Source organism: Photinus pyralis, unplaced genomic scaffold (genome assembly GCF_008802855.1).
Source record: "Photinus pyralis isolate 1611_PpyrPB1 unplaced genomic scaffold, Ppyr1.3 Ppyr1.4_LG8, whole genome shotgun sequence".
Lineage (NCBI taxonomy): Eukaryota > Metazoa > Arthropoda > Insecta > Coleoptera > Lampyridae > Photinus > Photinus pyralis.
Genome location: NW_022170819.1, coordinates 17,080,537 through 17,101,038, shown reverse-complemented (window position 1 = coordinate 17,101,038; position 20,502 = coordinate 17,080,537). Strand labels below are relative to the sequence as shown.

At 38.1% G+C, this 20,502-nt stretch overlaps 2 protein-coding genes across 2 annotated transcripts; one reads left to right on the top strand and one right to left on the bottom strand.

Annotated features, from left to right (window-relative positions):
• The first annotated feature begins 1,008 nt into the window (after positions 1-1,008).
• Positions 1,009-7,508, top strand: LOC116177965 (probable aconitate hydratase, mitochondrial). Its single transcript, XM_031497165.1, has 8 exons — positions 1,009-1,169; positions 1,385-1,615; positions 4,900-5,170; positions 5,217-5,411; positions 5,457-6,079; positions 6,125-6,344; positions 6,436-6,748; positions 6,801-7,508. The coding sequence occupies exons 1-8, from the start codon at positions 1,137-1,139 to the stop codon at positions 7,282-7,284; spliced, it is 2,370 nt and encodes a 789-aa protein (XP_031353025.1). The 5' UTR covers positions 1,009-1,136; the 3' UTR covers positions 7,285-7,508.
• Positions 7,509-16,265: 8,757 nt separating this feature from the next.
• LOC116179832 (B9 domain-containing protein 1-like) lies at positions 16,266-17,612 on the bottom strand. The gene is made up of 3 exons (XM_031499683.1): positions 16,990-17,612; positions 16,728-16,937; positions 16,266-16,664 (listed from the first exon to the last, which is right to left on the bottom strand). Exons 1-3 carry the CDS (start codon positions 17,225-17,227, stop codon positions 16,561-16,563), a joined length of 552 nt encoding a protein of 183 aa, XP_031355543.1. The 5' UTR covers positions 17,228-17,612; the 3' UTR covers positions 16,266-16,560.
• Positions 17,613-20,502: the final 2,890 nt, after the last annotated feature.

Here is a 20,502-nt window from a genome sequence, read left to right as displayed (position 1 = left end):
CTGTCTCCCAAAATATTAAGCCCTTAGAACACTCTGTGTATGGATCTCCTAGGAAAGAAATTTGATGACGCTCTCTACAACGGAATAATAACCATAGCAGTTGCCCTGAAGATATTTTTGGGTGAGAGGGTAGCACCGGGGGTCTGGGAGATGTGGAATACCCCTCAACTTTCCCGAAAACTACCATGATAGTTGTCGTCAAATCACCCTCTGATGTTATGGAATACCCCCCAGGCTTCCCGGTGCTATGTTCGCCCCCAAAATGTCCTTAGAACTTTCTTGCGGCTCAGTGGTACAGCGTAGGGTTACATAGCCGGGAGGTCGGGTGTTCGAACCTGGGCTGAGGTGAATTTTTCATCTGTAGCAGAGATGGGAATTTCCTTAGATGAGTTTCGAGCATTCGGCCGGCTACTCCGAATTAGGTTTTCCTGCAGGTTTCCTAATTCGTAAGGTAAATATACCGGAGTAGTATAGAACAACTTAAAACCTTTTGCAGGGGCACCTCTACAAAGCATAAATTATGCGGGTCACTCGGTAATTGGGCGAAATAGCCTGTGGAGGGCCCAGAATAACAAGAGAGAGACAATAATAAATAAGGAAAGCCGAATAAAAATGTTTAATTATAATGGGGAAAACAACACAAAAAATATTAAGACCATCGAGCTTATTTTATTGCAAAAACAGATCTCCTAAAGATGTGTGCTGTGGTTCCGCCAGTGTACCCGAACCGTTGCTAGTCAGGGACCTTCACCAGGACCTTCGTCAGTTTCCCCTGTAGATCGTTGGAATTAATTAACGGCTATTTTGAGTTGTTCTCCTTATTATGTTTGCAGGATGGACCCGCTGTTGGTTGGGGGTGTGATCGACCGCGCTTTCTTATTTTGAGGTTGGTTGGGAGTTAAGGTGTCCGACCTCGGCCACATTTCCTGGCGACGAGACATTCCTATTATTTCCGAACACCCTGTATCATTTGCGTCAGGAGCGGTATTTGAATGCGTATTGCAAATGCGCAGAATCTTGGCCAGAAATAACAAAAGTACGTACGAAATCGAAGAAGACGTGATCAAATTCGTCTGAGGGGCATTGGCTTCTCAAAAATATTTCGCCCTTAAACTAAAAATTCCAGTTTATCACCCATGGCGTACTGTACGGGAGTTTTGCATCGCCAGGTAAGAATCGCCCTTTTAACCCAAAAATCTGCTAATGTCACGTGCGAAACTTAAATGTCGTTTAAAGTCAATGGTCGTTACGTAATTTGAATTTCGCACAAATTTATCGCAAATTGCACACAGTTCAAATGTCTAGGTTAACTTTTATCGCAAAGGACAAGGCGAAATGTTTATTGTGTCGATTGCCCCCCTTGACAGTGGACTTCTGTTTTCAGGGCTGCAAAATCACGAAGGTTCTACTGACCGAGATACAAATAAGATGCTTCCACGTGTCGCCGCTTTCTGCCGCCGCCTCCAAGGTGGCAATGAGCAAATTCGATGCCGAAAGTTACATGCCCTACGATAAGTTGACTAAGAACTTGGAGGTGGTTAAGAAACGTTTAGGTACACCTCTTACGTTGTCGGAAAAGGTCTTGTATTCGCATATTGATGAACCCAACAAGCAGGTAATTGTGATTGTATGATGCTAATGAAGCAGACAGTGAATTGTGTACCGAAATTAAAATTGCTGCATTCTTACAGTAGAGAAACTTCTCTTTTAACAGTCAGCTGTAGTGCACACAGTTCACATTTAAAAATTAATAAAATCAGGATTGCCAACCTAGAACACACTGTTTCTAAAGATATGCATACAGGATGTTTCAAGAATCATATTGTATTTATTTTTGTTAAAAGATTCATTGCCTGCAAATTTTCCCATTTCTCCTTGAGAAATATCCAATAAAAATGGCTTCTTGTATGATTTGTTACTAAATATTGTTTACTGTGCCTCATTATTCTTTGAAAACCCTCCATTTCTAAAAAATCAAGAATTTATTGGATCACCTTTCTTGATTGTGGAGCGTTTTTTTTAATGTTAGCAGTGGCTCCTAGTAAAATCATGTCAAAAGTTAGATGCGTTAAATAACGTACACAGCAAAAAAATGGTAAAATGGTACTATTCTCGCATGAAAAGGTCACATTCAACAACCATGGGAAGCGGTTGTTAATTACAAGCGTCTAGGGTGGGGTTGCTGAGAAAAGATTTAAGAAGAAACGCAAATTTTGGGACCATTAACATAGCTCCCAAACGGAAAATTTGGGTTTCTTAGTTTATTTTGAAAAAATATTCGTTTTGGAACTTTCAATTTTTTACACACTAGGTATATAAATCCGAACAAAAAACTGCTCGAAAGATTCCCACTGCAATTATTGGGCGCAGAATAAAAAACCAAAGAGGTCCTAAATTATTGCTCCCAGAAAAATTATCAAAATTAATAATTATTGAACTCGACGCGATGCGCAACTCTTTTTTTTTTAGAAAAAAATAAAACGAGCCGCCCTCGTACGTACAGGGCGGTTCAAATTCGTGCCTCGCCATTGTGATCTCTGTAACGGTGGGAGCTACAGTCTAAGTTAAATGCGCATCTGAAATGTTTGAAAAATCTTTGAAAATAATTGAGAAATCACTGAAAAATTGAAGATGTCAAATTTCGTCTTCCTTTTCCCTTAGCACCTCTTCTATGGACACTTTTTTCGGAGAATCAGAATTTCCATAACACATCAGATGTGCTACAAGCCTACTAGTTTCTTATTTCTTATAGGCGCCATATTGGATTTTTACGGAATGAGATGGAGGACAAAAAGAGAGATTTATTTGAATGCATCATAGCCATGGTAATTCAGCAAAATCTAGCTACCCGTGGATGTCTTGTTCAGAAACAAATGTAAAACATTTGATTTTGAATTTTTTTGGAAATTTACGGAAAACAAACACGTAATTATTTTTCTTTCTTGTCCTCTATCTCATTCCGTAACAAATCCAATATGGCGCCCATAAAAAATAAGAAAGTAGTGGCCTGTGGCTTCTACATCAAATGTGTTATGGAAATTAAGTGCCTATGGAAGGTGCTAACGGAAACCGTCGATTTTCGACCGTTTACGGTAGGGAAAATGAAAACGAAATTTGACATTTTTAGTTTTTGGGTGATATCTCAGATACTTTCAAAGATTTTTCAAAAATTACAAATGCGGTTTTTTAGTCACTACTTTGCAACTTCACACCGTTACGGAGATCCCAATGGTGAGCCACGAATTTGAACCACCCTGTACATAAAAATGAGCAATAGCTCTTTGGCAATAGTATGTTTTCTCTTGAGAGTTGTTCGTTTCCGAGCTGCACATTGCTACAATAATTCGCTTTGAATATCTATATAAAAAGAAAATCACGGTCCCACTGAAACCCCCATCGTCGTAGAGAATATATGTCTTATGCTTTTTATTTTTGTTCATTACGTTCCCAAAATGCTACCCCAGAAAAACGCTCTTCCCTATCAAACCCTTACACTTGCTACTCATATATACACAATTCATAACAGCGCAAACTATTTATTACTTTGGCGTTGAAATTGGAACTGTCTGAAACGCAATTCGATTTGCATACCTATATAGCAAAACGAACGCTCCCGACTGTTCTAGAATGTACCCCGAGGGGCTGCGAATCGCTTGATTTGTAAAATAAATAGAATTATATTTGTGCTATTATTTTTTAATCCATAGGTTTTCAACCGGCTTGAGAAATCCAGACGGATATGTGCATGTAGTTGCTATGCAACCTTTGAATTCTAAACTGTTCTAGGGCAAAACACGTTATATTTCCCGGAAATATTGCCTCACATCCGCTTTCGGTCTTAATCGCCGATGACTAATTTTTCATCCGGTTTTTTTTTTGAATAGTCGCTACAATATGCAAACGATGTCCTTAGGCTAGAGGGGGGGGGGGGGGGGGGGGGAGTTCCGCTAGTTTCTTCGCTTATTACGTACAATCTCCAACTTGCATCCAAGACATATATATATATCCTCCCTGCCCCATCCCACCCCGAGCTACCCTCGATCAATGGTTTCTTACACCGTTAAAATGTGATCGAATTTAGGAAATACATCATTACAACGCATGTGTTTTCTGGGGGAACGATTCAGAATCCCTTAAATCACAAATACAAAAGGTGCTATTGTAGTAATTTAGCAATAATCGTTCTATACAGTGCGTTCGAGATAAAAGAGTCACCTCAATATCTTTTATTGAGCGATATACGAAAAAATTGTCATATAATTTACGATACGATCTATCCGAGCGCATATTTGCAACTTCCGGCCTCACTTCCGGTTTAGCTTCCACTTGCTTTTCAAATGGACTGCCTATGTTTTTAATATATTCGGAGGGGGCAATGAATTTGCTGTACAACAATATAAAATATGCTGATATACAAAACAATTGAGAAATCCGTGATTCAATAATTATTACATTTATTAAATCTAGCATGCCATGTACTATTTCACAGAAAAAAACCTGCATCAACTTGTTCAAGGATTCGTTGTGAAGATTTACTTTTGCGCGATACGATTTACCGGTATAACACAACAGACACCACGCATCCTGACAGCACACGGCATGCCAGAATTTTTTTTTTACTTTTTTTGTACCATTTTCATACTTTATTAAGTGCAGCAAATTGATTATTATTTTCAAATATCTTAGTAGGCATTGCATTTTAACCGGACGTTTCAATGTCCGATCGGATAGATCGTAATGTCACATTATTCGTATTTGAGAATTTTATTGTGCCGCCACATAAAAGAGGATGCGACCCTCTTATCTCGAACACACTGTATGTTTGTCGACCGTCATGGATACCCAATTGAAATAGATAAACAAATGAACACTAAAGGTGAGTTTAATTTACTACCACAGGAAATCGAGAGAGGCACGTCGTACTTAAGATTGCGACCGGATCGCGTTGCCATGCAAGATGCGACCGCACAAATGGCGATGCTTCAGTTCATTTCTAGCGGTCTAAAACGCGTCGCCGTGCCCAGCACGATCCATTGCGACCATCTTATCGAGGCCCAGGTTGGGGGGGATCAGGATCTTGCGCGCGCCAAAAGCCAAAATAAGGAAGTTTACGATTTCCTGAGCAGCGCCGGAAATAAGTACGGGGTCGGGTTCTGGAAACCCGGTTCAGGTATTACCCAAAAATGTAATGCCCGGACTGCAAATTTCTCTCGTAGGTATTATCCATCAGATCATCCTGGAAAACTACGCCTTCCCCGGACTTTTGATGATCGGTACGGATTCGCACACACCGAATGGAGGGGGGTTGGGCTGCTTGTGTATCGGCGTAGGAGGGGCGGATGCCGTTGACGTTATGGCTAATATCCCTTGGGAGTTGAAATGTCCGAAAGTGATTGGTGTTAAACTTACAGGTGATTGTCTCCACCTTTTTTAATTGGCTAAAGCTCATACCTTAGGAAAATTGTCTGGGTGGACCTCTCCGAAGGACATCATTTTGAAAGTGGCCGGCATTCTTACCGTGAAAGGTGGCACGGGTGCTATTGTAGAATACCACGGGCCCGGTGTGGATTCGATTTCGTGCACCGGTATGGCAACTATTTGTAATATGGGGGCCGAGATTGGGGCTACCACTTCACTCTTCCCTTACAACAAACGCATGCGCGATTACTTAGTTGCAACGAAACGTGGTGACATCGCCAAGGAAGCGGATAAATATCAAAAGGATCTTCTCAACCCGGATCCAGGTTGTAAATACGATCAGTTGATCGAAATTAACCTAGACACCTTGGAACCGCACGTTAACGGACCATTCACGCCGGATCTTGCTCACCCCATCAGTAAACTTGGAGAGGCCGCCCGTAAAAACAACTGGCCCGTCGATATTAAAGTAGGTTTAATTGGCTCTTGCACGAACAGCTCGTACGAAGACATGGGTCGCTGCGCCAGCATTGTCAACGAGGCCATGAAACACGGTCTCAAGTCCAAAATTCCGTTCAACGTCACCCCCGGATCGGAACAAATCCGTGCCACGATAGAGCGCGATGGCATCGCGAAAATATTGAGAGACTTCGGTGGCACCGTAAGTACCTACGGATAATTTGATCTGGCTAACATTCACCTGCAGGTCCTCGCCAACGCATGCGGACCGTGCATCGGGCAGTGGGACCGTAAAGATGTAAAGAAAGGCGAAAAGAACACCATAGTCACATCGTACAATCGTAACTTCACCGGCCGTAACGATGCGAATCCCGCCACGCACGCCTTCGTCACATCACCCGAACTCGTTACGGCACTCAGCATCGCTGGAACACTCGATTTTGATCCTACAAAACATGAACTGACCGGTAATTGTTAAAAAAAGGGATTTAAGTGGGTTTTTTAAAAATTCTAACCAATCAGTCTGTCCATTTAACTGAAGTTACTGAATATCTGCAGGTGCTGATGGGAAAAAATTCAAGCTGTCTTCGCCCTTCGGAGATGAGTTGCCTTCGAAAGGTTTCGATCCCGGTCAGGACACCTATGAAGCGCCAAAGAAAGACGGTAGCTCGCTTAACGTCGTCGTCGATCCGAAATCCACTCGCTTACAATTGCTCGAACCGTTTGACACGTGGAACGGAAAGGATCTCACCGATATGACAGTTTTAATTAAAGTCAAAGGAAAGTGCACCACCGACCATATCTCCGCCGCCGGCCCTTGGTTGAAATACCGCGGACATTTGGATAACATCTCGAATAATATGTTCATCGGGTTAGTATCAAACTGACGTTTGCCCTCTCATCCGCTCCCCTTCATTTAACAGCGCCACCAATTACGAAAACAGCGAAATGAACAAGATCAAAAACCAGCTGACCGGAGAGTGGGGTGCGGTTCCGGACGTCGCGCGCCATTACAAAGCCAACGGCGTCAAATGGGTCGCGGTGGGCGACGAGAATTACGGCGAGGGCAGTTCTCGGGAGCACGCCGCCTTGGAACCGAGACATCTGGGAGGACGCGCGATCATCGTCAAGTCGTTTGCCAGAATTCACGAAACCAACCTAAAGAAACAGGGTCTTTTACCGCTCACCTTTGCCAATCCGGCCGATTACGATAAAATTCAGCCGACCGACAAGATCAGCTTGCTCGGCTTGAAAAGCTTGGCGCCCGGAAAACCAGTAACCTGCGAAATTAAGCACGCCGATGGGTCGGTTGATAAAATATCGCTCAATCACACTCTCAATGATCTCCAAATTGGATGGTTTAAAGCCGGAAGCGCACTTAATCGTATGAAGGAGTTGGCTAAGTAAAATTTTTAGAACGAGTGGTTCCTTTTATCTACTTCTTTTGTAAGTCTACTACACGATGGCGGGTAAGAAATCAACATCAATTGTGATTGTTATCTGATATGTATATAATAATTGTAATTCTTCATGTATTAATCGACTGTAATTAGGTAGCCGAAATCGGTTTTTAGATACTTACGCTTGCGTAGTGTGCCCTTGTTGATTTGACAATAAAATTATAAAATTTATTGAGCTTTGTTTACAAACCTTTCACCACATCCCATACACGTTTGATATGAACTTTCATTATGATGTTCATTGTATCATTAATAACCATAACGAAATTGTCTAGAAAGTAAAACACAAGATGATTTTTAGCCGTTTCTTTTGGCGAAATCGAAAACTGAAATAAAAATGGCACTCGGGGCCAAACAAACAAATACCACGTACAAGCGATCGATTGAAATAAGTTAAATTTAAGTAAAGTTTTAATTAAATAGTCTGGGTAAAACCCGGACCCGAACTACGACACGGTCCTGAATCATTTTTGAGCAAGACACTACTAGATGAGATCCTGACAAATTTCCTCTATTCTTGTGGATTGGGAACAGTAAAAATAGAAATTAAGCGACCTCGCATAATTAATTAGATACAACTTTCTTATTTATCGAGGAATTTTTTTGAAATTCTGCGTCCCTCTAAAATAAAACAGTACAGTTCAGGAATAATGAAACTAATTTCTCTTATTATTGTTACGAAGTGGATTCTACTTTCTTTGTGCATTTTGAAAATATGGTGTGAAGGCCCGGAACTTCACCAGGATGTGTCCATGCACGAAAATATAAAATAAGGAACCCACCAAATTGGGGTCTGGATCGGGCTTTTACCCGATGTTATATTAGGAAACCGTTTTTAGTAATTAGGTCTTTCTTTATGTTGAATTCGTTGTTCTAAATATAATACTTATTGATAGAATTTGATTTGTTTTATAGCAGACATTCCATGGCATGACGGATATTGGCGTAGTTTTTGTATTATAAAATTCCATGGCATCACAGATTATTGAAAAAGATGGGGGTTTTATTTTTGCAATTTTCCGTCTTTATAATGCAAAAAATTGAAAACTAATACCGTTGATTGACTTAAAAAATTTCTTTCTACAAAAAACCTCAATACATTTTTGCTCTACAATAATTTGGGGAGCCAATTAATAATGGCGTGTTATGAATTCTACATTGAAATCCCTATGATGCGTTACGCAAGTCACCACCCTGTATTATAACAGTTTTATTTTAAAATGGCTAAAATAATAAAGGGTGCCATGGACGTAAATGAATGTGAAAAACAATTACTTTGAAACAAAAACGCAACAACTACATAAATTTGCAATTAGGTACTACTCAAATTGTCTTCCATTTTCGTTAATGCATAATTGCATTCTTCGGAACAAATTACTTTTACCATCAGAGCTGGGCAGAATACTTTCAAAAAGTATTTTAATACTAAATAGTAAATACTTTACACAAATCAAAGGTATTTGAATACTAAATACTTTTACGTCCAGCCAGCACAAGCGAATACTAGATACAGATACATTGAAAAGTATTCAAATACTTAAAAAAATAAGTACTTATTCAAATACTTTAGAATGTATTCGAATACTTTCAAAGGTATTCGAATACTTTCAAAAGTATTCTAATACTATCAAAAGTATTCGAATACTATAAAAAGTATTCGAATACTTTGAAAAGTATTTCATTATCTTACTTTGAACAGTATTCGAATACAGTAAGAAGTATTCAAATGCTTGTCACTCAAATACATTAACAATTTAAAATAGTATTCTAGATAAAAGGCTTAATACTACTTAAAAAATCAAGTCATACCTACTTTGTATGGGGTTAGCTTTTTTTATATTTCTATTGTTATATACAAATTTAAGGGGAGTAAAAGCGTATTATTATTATTATATTATTATATAGGAGGTACCTACCAGGACCTTTCTTATACCAGTTATATCCTTAAGAATAAGTGTACCAGTTTTCAAAGCGATCGTACGTCCGTGCACAAGATACGTACGCCTTTCTGAAATTAATCCTAGCGATTTTGGAACCATCCGTTTGTCCGTGTGCATGATAACTTGTTTAGAAACGTGCGATCGCTTTGAAAATTGGTACACATGGTCTTAAGGATATAAGAAAGGTCCCTATTGTTTTTAAGTTACGTAGACTATCGAGTTCGGTATTCAGATGTATCGGATTTTTATATTTGATTTTGTGACAATGGAAACTTTCCCTAAACATTTCTAAATTGTTCTCAAATATTTGAATAACTTAAAAGTACTGCCTTTTTTTGAGGCCGGAAAAAAAATTGTGTGAGATCGACCGGCAAAAAACATTTTCCTATAGAATTTGGCCCGTAGAATCCAGAATTTCAAACAGTTTGAAGATTGGGCTACAAGATTAAAAGTTACAGCCCTTTGAATTTTTTTCGAAATTTGTTTTTTGTCCATAACTATTTATTGAGAGGTCTAATCGAAAACGTACGAAATGTTTTGGATTCTACGCACCAAAATTAATAAGAAAAAGTGTTTTCCCTAGAAATTTTGGTGTAGTCGATTTTTGGTAAAAAAGGAAGGTTAAACACTGCCTTTTTTTGGCCCCAAAAAAAATTGTCTCAGATCGATTGGGAAAAATCATTTTCTTATAGAATGTGGCCTGTAGAATCCATAATTTCAAACAGTTCCAAGATTGAGCTACTAGTTCAAAAGTTACAGCCCTTTGAATTTTCTTTCGAAATTGGTTTCTAGTCTATAACTTTTGATTGAGAAGTCTGATCGAAAAAGTACGAATTGTTTTGGATTCTACGCACCAAAATTAATAAGAAAAAGTGTTTTCCCGAGAAATTTTGGTGCAGTCGATTTTTGGTAAAAAAGGAAGGTTATACACTGCCTTTTTTTGAGGCCCGAAAAAAAATTGTCTCAGATCGACCCGGAAAAAAATTTTCTTATAGAATGTGGCCTGTAGAATCCATAATTTCAAACAGTTCCAAGATTGGGCTACTAGTTCAAAAGTTACAGCCCTTTGAATTTTCTTTCGAAATTGGTTTCTAGTCTATAACTTTTGATTGAGAAGTCTAATCGAAAAAGTACGAATTGTTTTGAATTCTACGTACCAAAATTAATATGAAAAAGTGTTTTCCCGAGAAATTTTAGTGTAGTCGATTTTTGGTAAAAAAAGGAAGGTTAAACACTGCCTTTTTTTTTGCCCCAAAAAAAATTGTCTCAGATCGATCGGGAAAAAACTGCCCAGCTCTGTTTACCATCAATATTATTTAAACCACTTTTTATATACACATACACAGTATTATGAAATGTAAACCGTGTTAGTACCAGTCCACTAATTTGGGAACATAAGATTTAAATATCGCGTTACCTAGGTACTCTTTGCGCGTGGTGAGCAGGTGCACCTGTTCATCATCTCTTTGCAACATTGAAATATAAATTAAAGGCTTTCCTTTTACAGAAAGCCTTTTATAGTGTCTATGAGTTCGAAATTTGTGATTTAAGTGCTATTTAAATAATATGTTTTCCTTAATTGACTTCTGTAAATGCACAATTCTAAGCATGTTAACAGTAATAAACATTATTATTGTTATAATTTGATCCATCAGTCCATATAATACATTAAAAAAAGTTTCTTTCTTCGTTTAACAACAAATAACAAAATTCAAAACGTCTTTGATGGTCTTTAGGACGTAGATATAAATAGGTAGTTGACTTTTTTAAGTTTAAAGGCTCTGGATTTTTCCTTTTTTTTTTAATTTTATCTAGGTACCTACTCTTCCGACACTACACTGATGGTACTCGGTAGCAGCCTTTCTAATCGCTGCCCTAATATTTGTTTAAAAATACTTAGGCCTAAATATTCTCAATTTCCAATAAATTCAGTTGTATCAGCACTAATTTGACTTCTAATCATCAAAAGTAGGTATGTAATTTGATGGTACTCCTCTTTCAGAATATTTCTCACCACAGCAGCAGCAAAGGTATTCTTTTTTGCCAAAATGCGCACTTCGTACAAACCAACATTTTCATTATGCGAGTAAAATTATGCACTTTTCTATTAAATTGAGCTTATTCAGTATTCGCACAACAATAATAAATCAATAAGATCCAGTAACCGGCAGTTATAAATAAAATAAATAACGAAAATATACTATTGTTTCGGTCACAGCTCACTTTAAAATCTGAATTAATCCATATTTAACTTGTTTCGGCCATGGCACACTATACGGGGTGGTGACTTGACGAACGCACCTTGGGAATTTCAATAGTCATTTTTTTTAATTTCCGATTATTGCCTCCCCTATTTATTTTAGAGATAAAGTTTATATATTTAGGTTTTTTGTAGAGAAAAAAATTGTTTCCTATTTTATAAATTCAGAAACAGTAAAAATCTAAAAATCAAAAACTGTCGCGGTTATAAAACATCGGTAATGCCATGGAATTATGAAATCAAATAAGAGCGCCTGCATTTACGATCAGTTAGCTTTGCCATGGCACCACTTATTGGGTTAAAAGCGCCCGTTTTTAGTTATCCAATTTCATGGTTTCATAGATCAAAGAATTAAAAGCTATAGTATGCATAATTTTTTTCTCTACAAAGACTTAAATAGACTAAAATAATTGTTGGTTGTGCTACCCTCAGAGCAAGGGTGGCTTCCTCCTCTCGCATTCAAATTTATTTCTTTGTATCTTTGCTTTTCGAAGACTATAAAGCGAAAAATCATAGCGTGAGTAAATTTCAAACACATGAAGTATCAACGGTGCGTTTTGAAGTTAAAGCGTTTCCCGAGTACATTAATGGACACCGTAGATAATAAGGTAAAAGTACATGTATGTATGTGGTCAATGTGATAAATGTTGGGTGCATTTCCTCTTAAAACTTTAAGGGAAGGGAAGATATATTGCCATTTATGAAACTAAGAAGATAATGAATTTAAAAGAAATCATTTCAGAGGCTGTTCAAAAAAATTTCCTTCCCTCAATTATTTTTACAAATTCTACAAAAAGCGATATAAGAATGATACGATCAGGGGCATACTGAAACTCGGTCGTACTGTTATACTGTTGCTATAACGTAGGTATAATATTGTATCTACTTTATGCCCCCCGTGTAGGGGCGGGAAAGAATACCCCTACCGCAGAGGGTACTGCGTGTCGTAAAAGGCGACTAAAAAATTGCCCATCGATGATCGCAACCGCGATTGATGAAGAGAACTTGGGAAATGTAAGACTGTTTTGTTGTGTAAGCGCTGCGCGATTTTGAGAGCGCGAGGGAACCTCGAACGGGCGCGGTGATCGGCAGTATCCACCTTGCGGTGGCACTGCTCGCATCTCTGTTTTGTTATTCTTACTTTCAGGGTATTATACGTATTATATCAATTATTGTCCAGAATAAACGGTTATTGGGAATTCGGGATCGGCTCTGTGCCTAGAATCCGAATCCAGTATTATACGTATAGTGCTCTGGTTGCAAACCAAGGGATTGTGCCCTATTATACGATTGTTACGAGTACTTCGCCGATTTGTAAGTACACTTTACCAATTTTGCGCTAACATTCGTTCGTTACGAAACGTTATAAACGCATATTATTTCAATACGATGAATAACCGACTATCGGAAGATCGAAGTAGGCGTAGACAAGGATAGGTTTCCGAATTTCGTCGCGTTAGATCAAAGTCACCTCGTCATCGGTGTCGTGATTCACGCAATACTCGTAACAACTGCAATTGTTAAAGATGCGCGAATTACAAATTTGGAAGCCAAACCATATGGCTAGTCGCGGACAACCTATTAATGCAGGTGCCAACACCCAACCCTTTGTGCGGATGGCAGTTATGGGCGAACTGGATTTTATGTCGGGTAAACCAAATTAATCGGCAGCAAAATGGGTTAATAAGATTGACCTAACCAGGTAAATGGGAAGAATGGAAAGCTTTGATTGTAAAGGCTTTTCCTAACCTTCGTGATTTTGCGACAACTCTGCGAGTGAGAAGAAACGAGACGCCTGAAGATCTATACACCGATTGTTTGTCCACGTTAACCACGGAAGCTTCGGAAATCAGCTGATAGAGGAAAGGCGGGATTTGACCGTAAACGATTGGGAACAAAGGAATGCTCAAATCCATCAAGTACTTATGGACCAGATACGGCCAAACGTGCTCGTACCACCCGATGTTATAATTGCAATGAAACGGGCCACATTAATTTGGAGCAAGTGTCCAAAGCCGAGATTGGAATGCAGTAACTGCAAGTTGCTAGGACACGAATCCAAACCGACAACATACGCTAAAATAATTTGCCCAATGAGTCCACAAGAATGTTATTTTGTAGATGGCGAGATAAATGATAAGCCCATCAGAGCTTACGTTGATAGGAGTTGCAGTATCGTCACCATCAGACGTAAGGACGCAATGGGATTGCAACTGAAGTCACAACCAATTACAAAGGCCATCAAAGGATGCGCAGGAGGAGTAACACAATCTCTACAGTCACTTTAATTGTTGATCTTGTGTTAGCAGAAGTCGTCGCCTACTATGTGGTGGTTGATGGCACGCAAGTTGCAACAAGTACCCGTTATAGTCGGGCATACTTCCTTGAATCGGTCCGGTGTAACTTCTTGGCGGCCTTCCCTGACGTAGTCAGTCTGCCACCACGAAAGCTGCCCTTATGGTCGAAAAACGTCGCGGTAATCCCTCCAAATACGATCGGCTTCGTCAAGAAAACCACGAAGGCGAGGTATATGTAGAAGCTACAACCAGACAAACACCTGGGGGCGAGTATAACATTCCACGTTGTGTGATCACCATAGGGGGTGAGATCGCTATCCAGACGTTTCGGCAACATCAACTTATTGCACGTGGGACGCCATGCGAAAACGAAATCTCCAAAGACGAGGTGAGCAATTTTGCTATTAGTGCATGAAAACGAATGTATTCTATAGCAATAAATATAATACCTAAACGAATTTGGAAATTGATTTGCTGAAAATACAACTGAACTGGGTAAAACCACTGTAACTGAAATGCAAATACGTTGCCGGTAACATATCGCCCTTTAGTCCATGCTAAATAGCTCTAAAATAATTTATTTTCAAAAAAAATATTAGTTACCGGGCCAAACCGGGTTTTTCATGCAGGTGAAATGATTAGAAATTGGGGAAAAATAATTAAAACAGCTGAATTTGTCCTCGGGTGAAATCCCGGAGGTTGAAAGGGCTGAAAAGTGTAGTTTTGCAAATTGTGTCAAAACTATTAATTTTAGGAGAACATGTTCAATATACAAAAATTCCTCTAGGAAATTCCTATGTCTACTTCTACATGAATATCACTATACAGGGTGAGTTTGTTTTCATTTTAGGCATTATGATCTCGATAACCGTAAGAGATAGAGATTCGGTTAAATGAGGAAAGAGTTGTAGTTTTAAGAGCTTATTAAAGATATGCTTTTGTTTTTTGAAAAAAATCCACAGTTTACTAGATATTATCACAGATTTAATAGTATATTTAAATCTGTGATATTATGAGCGAAAAACAGATTTAGTGATTTTTCTTTTAAATCGTATTACAGATGCAGAAACGTGCAAAGAACAAAAAGTGTAGATTTTTTCCGCTTAACATTCTTCTTTTATAATTTTCGAGTTATAACTCAAACTTACATTTTTTTAAAGGGCAACTATAGTTGGCTGTGACATTTTTGAAAAGTGCATTTTTTTCTGATTACGATGATTCATTGTACTTACTTTGACAAATAAACATGATACAGAACTGTTTGTATTATTAAGAGTAGTAAAAACAGAGTTTGCCATGGGAAACAGTTATGTTCTTCTAATTACTCAGTCTATTATAATATTTAACTTAAAACTTTAGGCCCACAAATAGAACAACAACGAAAATAAATTATGAAATATTACATTGAAATGTCTACTTTGAAGTAATTACATGTAAAAAAATAAATTCCGATAATCCAGCACCAAACATTAAATCCAAGTTTTCTTTGAGACCTTCAAATATAAACAGCAGTATTTTGTTTATTTATTGTTTTCCATGGCATGATACGATCTAATTTTAATAGTGTATTGACTGTAATTATTAATTCAACTTTCATAGTGAATTTTCGAAAATAGCCTTTAAATATGTTAAATGTGCCACAGTTACACTATTACCTATCTCACTATATGTTGTTTTCCATGGCAAACTCTGTTTATTTACCTCTCAACCAAACTGAATTGAATTGAATTGAAACTGACCAAAAAACCACCCAAATTTCTTTGGTTTTAGGAGTGGCACACGGGGTGGGAGTGGGAGGTCGAAAACTTGGATTCTTAACCACCCCTCCTCCATGACGTGCAAAAAAAATTGGAACTACTTCTCGTTTTGCAGAAAATGGTCCATTTTCAGTCTGTATTTCTCGGACTATTAGTTAACTAGTTAGATACGCAACAAGGGGTGATATATTTTCGAGGTTCAAAAATTTTTATTTTAGAATGATCGTTAAATACATACATTCAGGTCAAAATTTAACCCCATTTCGTTGTACAATTTCGTAAATTTGTATGAAAACGATTTTGTATTTGGCAGTTGTCCCTGCAAGGGGTCACACCTTTACTCACAATTCTTACAAATCCTGACAAAGCCGGTGGAGCGAATTCTCATTCCATACATCCATTACTTATACCAAAGAGTAATACTCTTTGCTTATACGGTTATTTTGTGGGTAAAAATTGTCGATTACCTACATTACCAATTTGGGGAGTACACTTTTGAATGTTTCTGTATGGAATACCACCGACCGCGACAATTTACAAACAAAAGGGATGGTGAAATCAATCCAAGCTGAATTCATTCATTTATTGTTATTTACTATAGTGGTAGGTATAGTAGAAATTGAACTTGGGGAAAAAGGCAAACTCTGAGAATTAATTAGTTATATTTTCGAGTTTATTTCAGCATGAAACGTGACATTGCAAACGTTCTCTAAACAGAGATTAAATTTTCGACATTCCTTGCCGTTCCCAGCATGAGTCAATATAGGTTTCCCCAGTAACATCGTAATGGCGCTTCTTAGAGGGCTGTTGTCTCCAAAGGGGTTGTTGATTATAACTGCGCCACACATTTGGACATTATCGCAACAAAAAAGGGTTTTTACATTTTGCGCTTCGTATAATATGTAATTATTAGAAATGTTGTTTTGGGGATATACTCGTTAAAATTGCGAACGGAATAGAAGCGCGTCCTTAATTCTGGAAGGATTTTCCCATGTCATATTCTAATCCCTGTAATCCGTGAAACGTTACGTTTAGTGCCATCGAAGCTTCGCCGCTTGAGACCATTTGGATCACTAAAAGAAATTCATTAATAGCGCTTTTAATTGAATACTACCTACCTAAGGGTGACCACTTACGATTATTACCTGCAGTTGTCGCCAGCATTGCAGGCTGTAATAATTCGGGTTGATAGCCGAAAAGCGTAGCGACTTTTCCCAAGAGCGAGGATGGCAATGGGGCGGACGTTGATACTTTCAGCTTGTGAACACCCGCCTGAAGCGGCGCGTAAGCTCTTCCATATCCTTGCAAATTTGTCCCCTTGTAAACGCTCAGCACAATCTGCGGCCCTTTCCCGAATTAAATTTAGCAAATTACACGCATTGAGTTTGAAATACTCACATCCGTGGGGGTTGGTTGACTTGTAAACAACCTCAATTGGTAAATTTAGTATCACCTTGTTGTCGTTAGACGAGACGTTGACAATTTGCGAAACACCAGACTGGAGACCGCCGACGATTTTCCAATCAGTTCCCGATACGAATTCATACTTGCAATGCCAGGTTGTACCCGCCGATGTAAAAGTCTCTACGTACTCGATTTGTCCACAAATCATCAACAGAAAGGTTCCATTTGACATTATATTGTCGTATTATCTGACAATTAACAATTTACCGTCCGTCGTTGCCGTGGTTACCGAAAGTACACACAAACGCGCCACCTAAACAAATTAATGGGGGTAGACAATCAATAATTTCACGTATTAGTTCTTTGATTCGTATTAAAGTTGGTGCGGTTGCAAGACGTCAATAACGGGGTTGTAATGAAACCAATAAATTACGCAATGGTAAACGTACGGCCGCAATTGATCTTAATTTAGCCTCAATTTCAGCTCATCGTGTCCCTATACCCCAACGGCTACCTAATTAAATTACAATCTTGAAACTGTCAACAACGTTCAATGCGTTTAATCGGTTTATAGTCAAAGAAATTAAGGTTTAAGTGGAATTCTGTTCGCCTGTGATATATAGTTTTAATTAAAATGGTTAAAGATTCTGGGTCTTTTACAGCGTTCCCGAAATGTGTACACTTAAATTATACGAGCACGGTTTAATAAAAAAGGCCGTTAGCAAGAAATTGTTTACAAACATCCATGCCTGAACCCGGATTCGAACCTGGGACCCGTAGTACCGCAGTCCAGCTTCAACTGAACTGCGCCACATGTGCTGGCAAATCATGTTCTGAATTTGCTACCTTTTTAGCGCATCTTTGCAAAGTTATTTGTAAAAAGGTAGCTCTTTATCTCACTTTGGGGCGGCCGGCTGGCTGGCTGGCTGGCTTGCAGTATGTACGGTCATTGACAACAGTAATGAATAGGTAAATTATGCAACCAACATGCCTATCACATCGGGTTCCGTGGTTTCTTCAAGGAGGAGATGCTTTAATTTGTTGGTTTGCATTTTCAAGTTGCACAATATATTCAAAGGTTGGTTGAATATGCTTCAGGATTTATTTATTCGGTGATCATTACTTTGTCAAAGACTGTACCTACCGGCGCCGTGTAATTAACAACTTTAGCGCCGATGTTACATGATGTGGGGTCGGTGACATCCGGGCGGCATCCCCGAGCGTGTTATATATTTTTTCCTATCTTCTTCGACAGTTTTGTTTTCAAACTGCTGTCGAGAAGATCTTTTAAACGCACACAACTTCTGCGTGACGAAATTTTGTTTTTTTCCTAGGGGCGAAATTAACCACTTCTTGCAAGGCAGATAAAGCGCATTTTTTTAACCGAAATAGGTTTTGTTTTGACATCACCAATGGATATATGTCTTGCAGACGTCTCAATCGCCCTTTGTGAGTAGGTACCCTCTTACGACAATCCGTTCTTGAGGTACAAGGGAATATATCCGATCACGATAAGAGGTCGAGGAGGAGGGCTATGGTTGGTAGAAATTAATTCCTTTCGTTGAGACCTTTCATTAGAGTACCGTGAAGGATAAAACTAGTTCCACTCCCCCACCCTCTACCCCGTACTAGGACAGAAAGAAGGGCAGTAGTTGGTAGAAAACGGTTCATTTCATTAAGACCTTTAATTAGAATACAATGAGAGATAAAATTAATTTTTAAAGTAGTTCAGAAGAGATTTTGTCATTTAAAAGTAGACATACCTAGGAAACAACAATACACGTAAATCCCTATGTCTACTTCTTATTAAATATCACTGTATGTACATGACATTTGAAGCATAATTGTCATTTTAACGGCCACGGGCATCGTTATAGCCCACTATGCCATAACGGATAACAATGTCACTATTTAGAATTGTCAAAGTCCTTAACATTAGGTGGATAACATCCAGATTTGACGGCATACTATTGATGTCCATGAACTTAGCAGAGCAAGGTCAGCAGAACACAATCAAACATATTGCATAATTAGGTGCTAATTAAGTGCCCTATTCCAGAATTTGAAAACAGGCCACTTAATTAGCACCTAATCAGCACCTAATTATAGTTAGTTCACTTTTCATTTTCTTGGGTTTTTAAGGTAGTGTTCTGCTGAGTTCATATGAACCTGGCAGAACATTTAATAATTTTTTTAAAAAAGGAGCATTTAATTCGGAGGATAGGGCACTTAATTAGCACCTAATTATAGTTAGTTCACTTTTCATTTTCTTGGGTTTTTAAGGTAGTGTTCTGCTGAGTTCATATGAACCTGGCAGAACATTTAATAATTTTTTAAAAAAAGGAGCATTTAATTCGGGGATAGGGCACTTAATTAGCACCTTAATTAGCACCTAATTACAGTTAGTTCACTTTTCATTTTCTTGGGTTTTTAAGGTAGTGTTCTGCTGAGTTCATATGAACCTGGCAGAACATTTAATAATTTTTTAAAAAAAGGAGCATTTAATTCGGGGATAGGGCACTTAATTAGCACCTAATTACAGTTAGTTCACTTTTCATTTTCTTGAGTTTTTAAGGTAGTGTTCTGCTGAGTTCATATGAACCTGGCAGAAGATTTAATAATTTTTTAAAAAAAGGAGCATTTAATTCGGGTATAGGGCACTTAATTAGCACCTAATTACAGTTAGTTCACTTTTCATTTTCTTGGGTTTTTAAGGTAGTGTTCTGCTGAGTTCATATGAACCTGGCAGAACATTTAATAATTTTTTAAAGAAAAGGAGCATTTAATTCTTGGATAAGGCACTTAATTAGCACCTAATTAGCACCTAATTATAGTTAGTTCACTTTTCATTTTCTTGGTTTTTTGAGGTAGTGTTCTGCTGAGTTCATATGAACTTGGCAAAACATGTACTTAATAATTTTTTAAAAAAAGGAGCATTTAATTCAGAAATAGGGCACTTAATTAGCACCTAATTATAGTTAGTTCACTTTTCATTTTATTGGGTTTTTAAGGTAGTGTTCTGCCGAGTTCGTGTGAACCTGGCAAAACATGTAATAATTTTTAAAAAAAGGAGCATTTAATTCGGGAATAGGGCACTTAATTAGCACCTAATTATAGTTAGTTCACTTTTCATTTTATTGGGTTTTTAAGGTAGTGTTCTGCTGAGTTCATGTGAACCTGGCAAAACATATAATAATTTTAAAAAAAGGAGCATTTAATTCGGAAATAGGGTACTTAATTAGCACCTAATTATGCAATATGTTGGCTTATGTTCTGCTGACCTTGCTCTGCTAAGTTCATGGACATATACTATTGAAGAGAATCTTTTTGAAAGAGAGAATAATATTTTCTATTATATTTTGTTGATGAAAGATTTAAAAAAATGCGCCCACATTTTTTTGCAATAGAAATCCGAAACCGTGAAGGTGCCAGGCCAGGTCCCAGACCGCCTTCAAATTTTTGTGTCTTAAAGGGGTCGCCCCCCTCCCCCCACGAATTATTTTCCTA

What these genes read in the sequence shown, in the direction of transcription:
- LOC116179832 (XM_031499683.1), bottom strand. Translation starts at nt 17,227, where the DNA reads ATGTCAAATGGAACCTTTCTGTTGATGATTTGTGGACAAATCGAGTAC. An exon ending in GTCAACCAACCCCCACGGAT is followed by an intron (nt 16,938 to 16,989) that starts GTGAGTATTTCA and finishes AATTCGGGAAAG; the next exon opens with GGCCGCAGATTGTGCTGAGC. An exon ending in GACAACTGCAGGTAATAATC is followed by an intron (nt 16,665 to 16,727) that starts GTAAGTGGTCAC and finishes AATTTCTTTTAG; the next exon opens with TGATCCAAATGGTCTCAAGC.
- LOC116177965 (XM_031497165.1), top strand. Translation starts at nt 1,137, where the DNA reads ATGGCGTACTGTACGGGAGTTTTGCATCGCCAG. An exon ending in GATTGGTGTTAAACTTACAG is followed by an intron (nt 5,412 to 5,456) that starts GTGATTGTCTCC and finishes CTCATACCTTAG; the next exon opens with GAAAATTGTCTGGGTGGACC. An exon ending in TCGAATAATATGTTCATCGG is followed by an intron (nt 6,749 to 6,800) that starts GTTAGTATCAAA and finishes TTCATTTAACAG; the next exon opens with CGCCACCAATTACGAAAACA.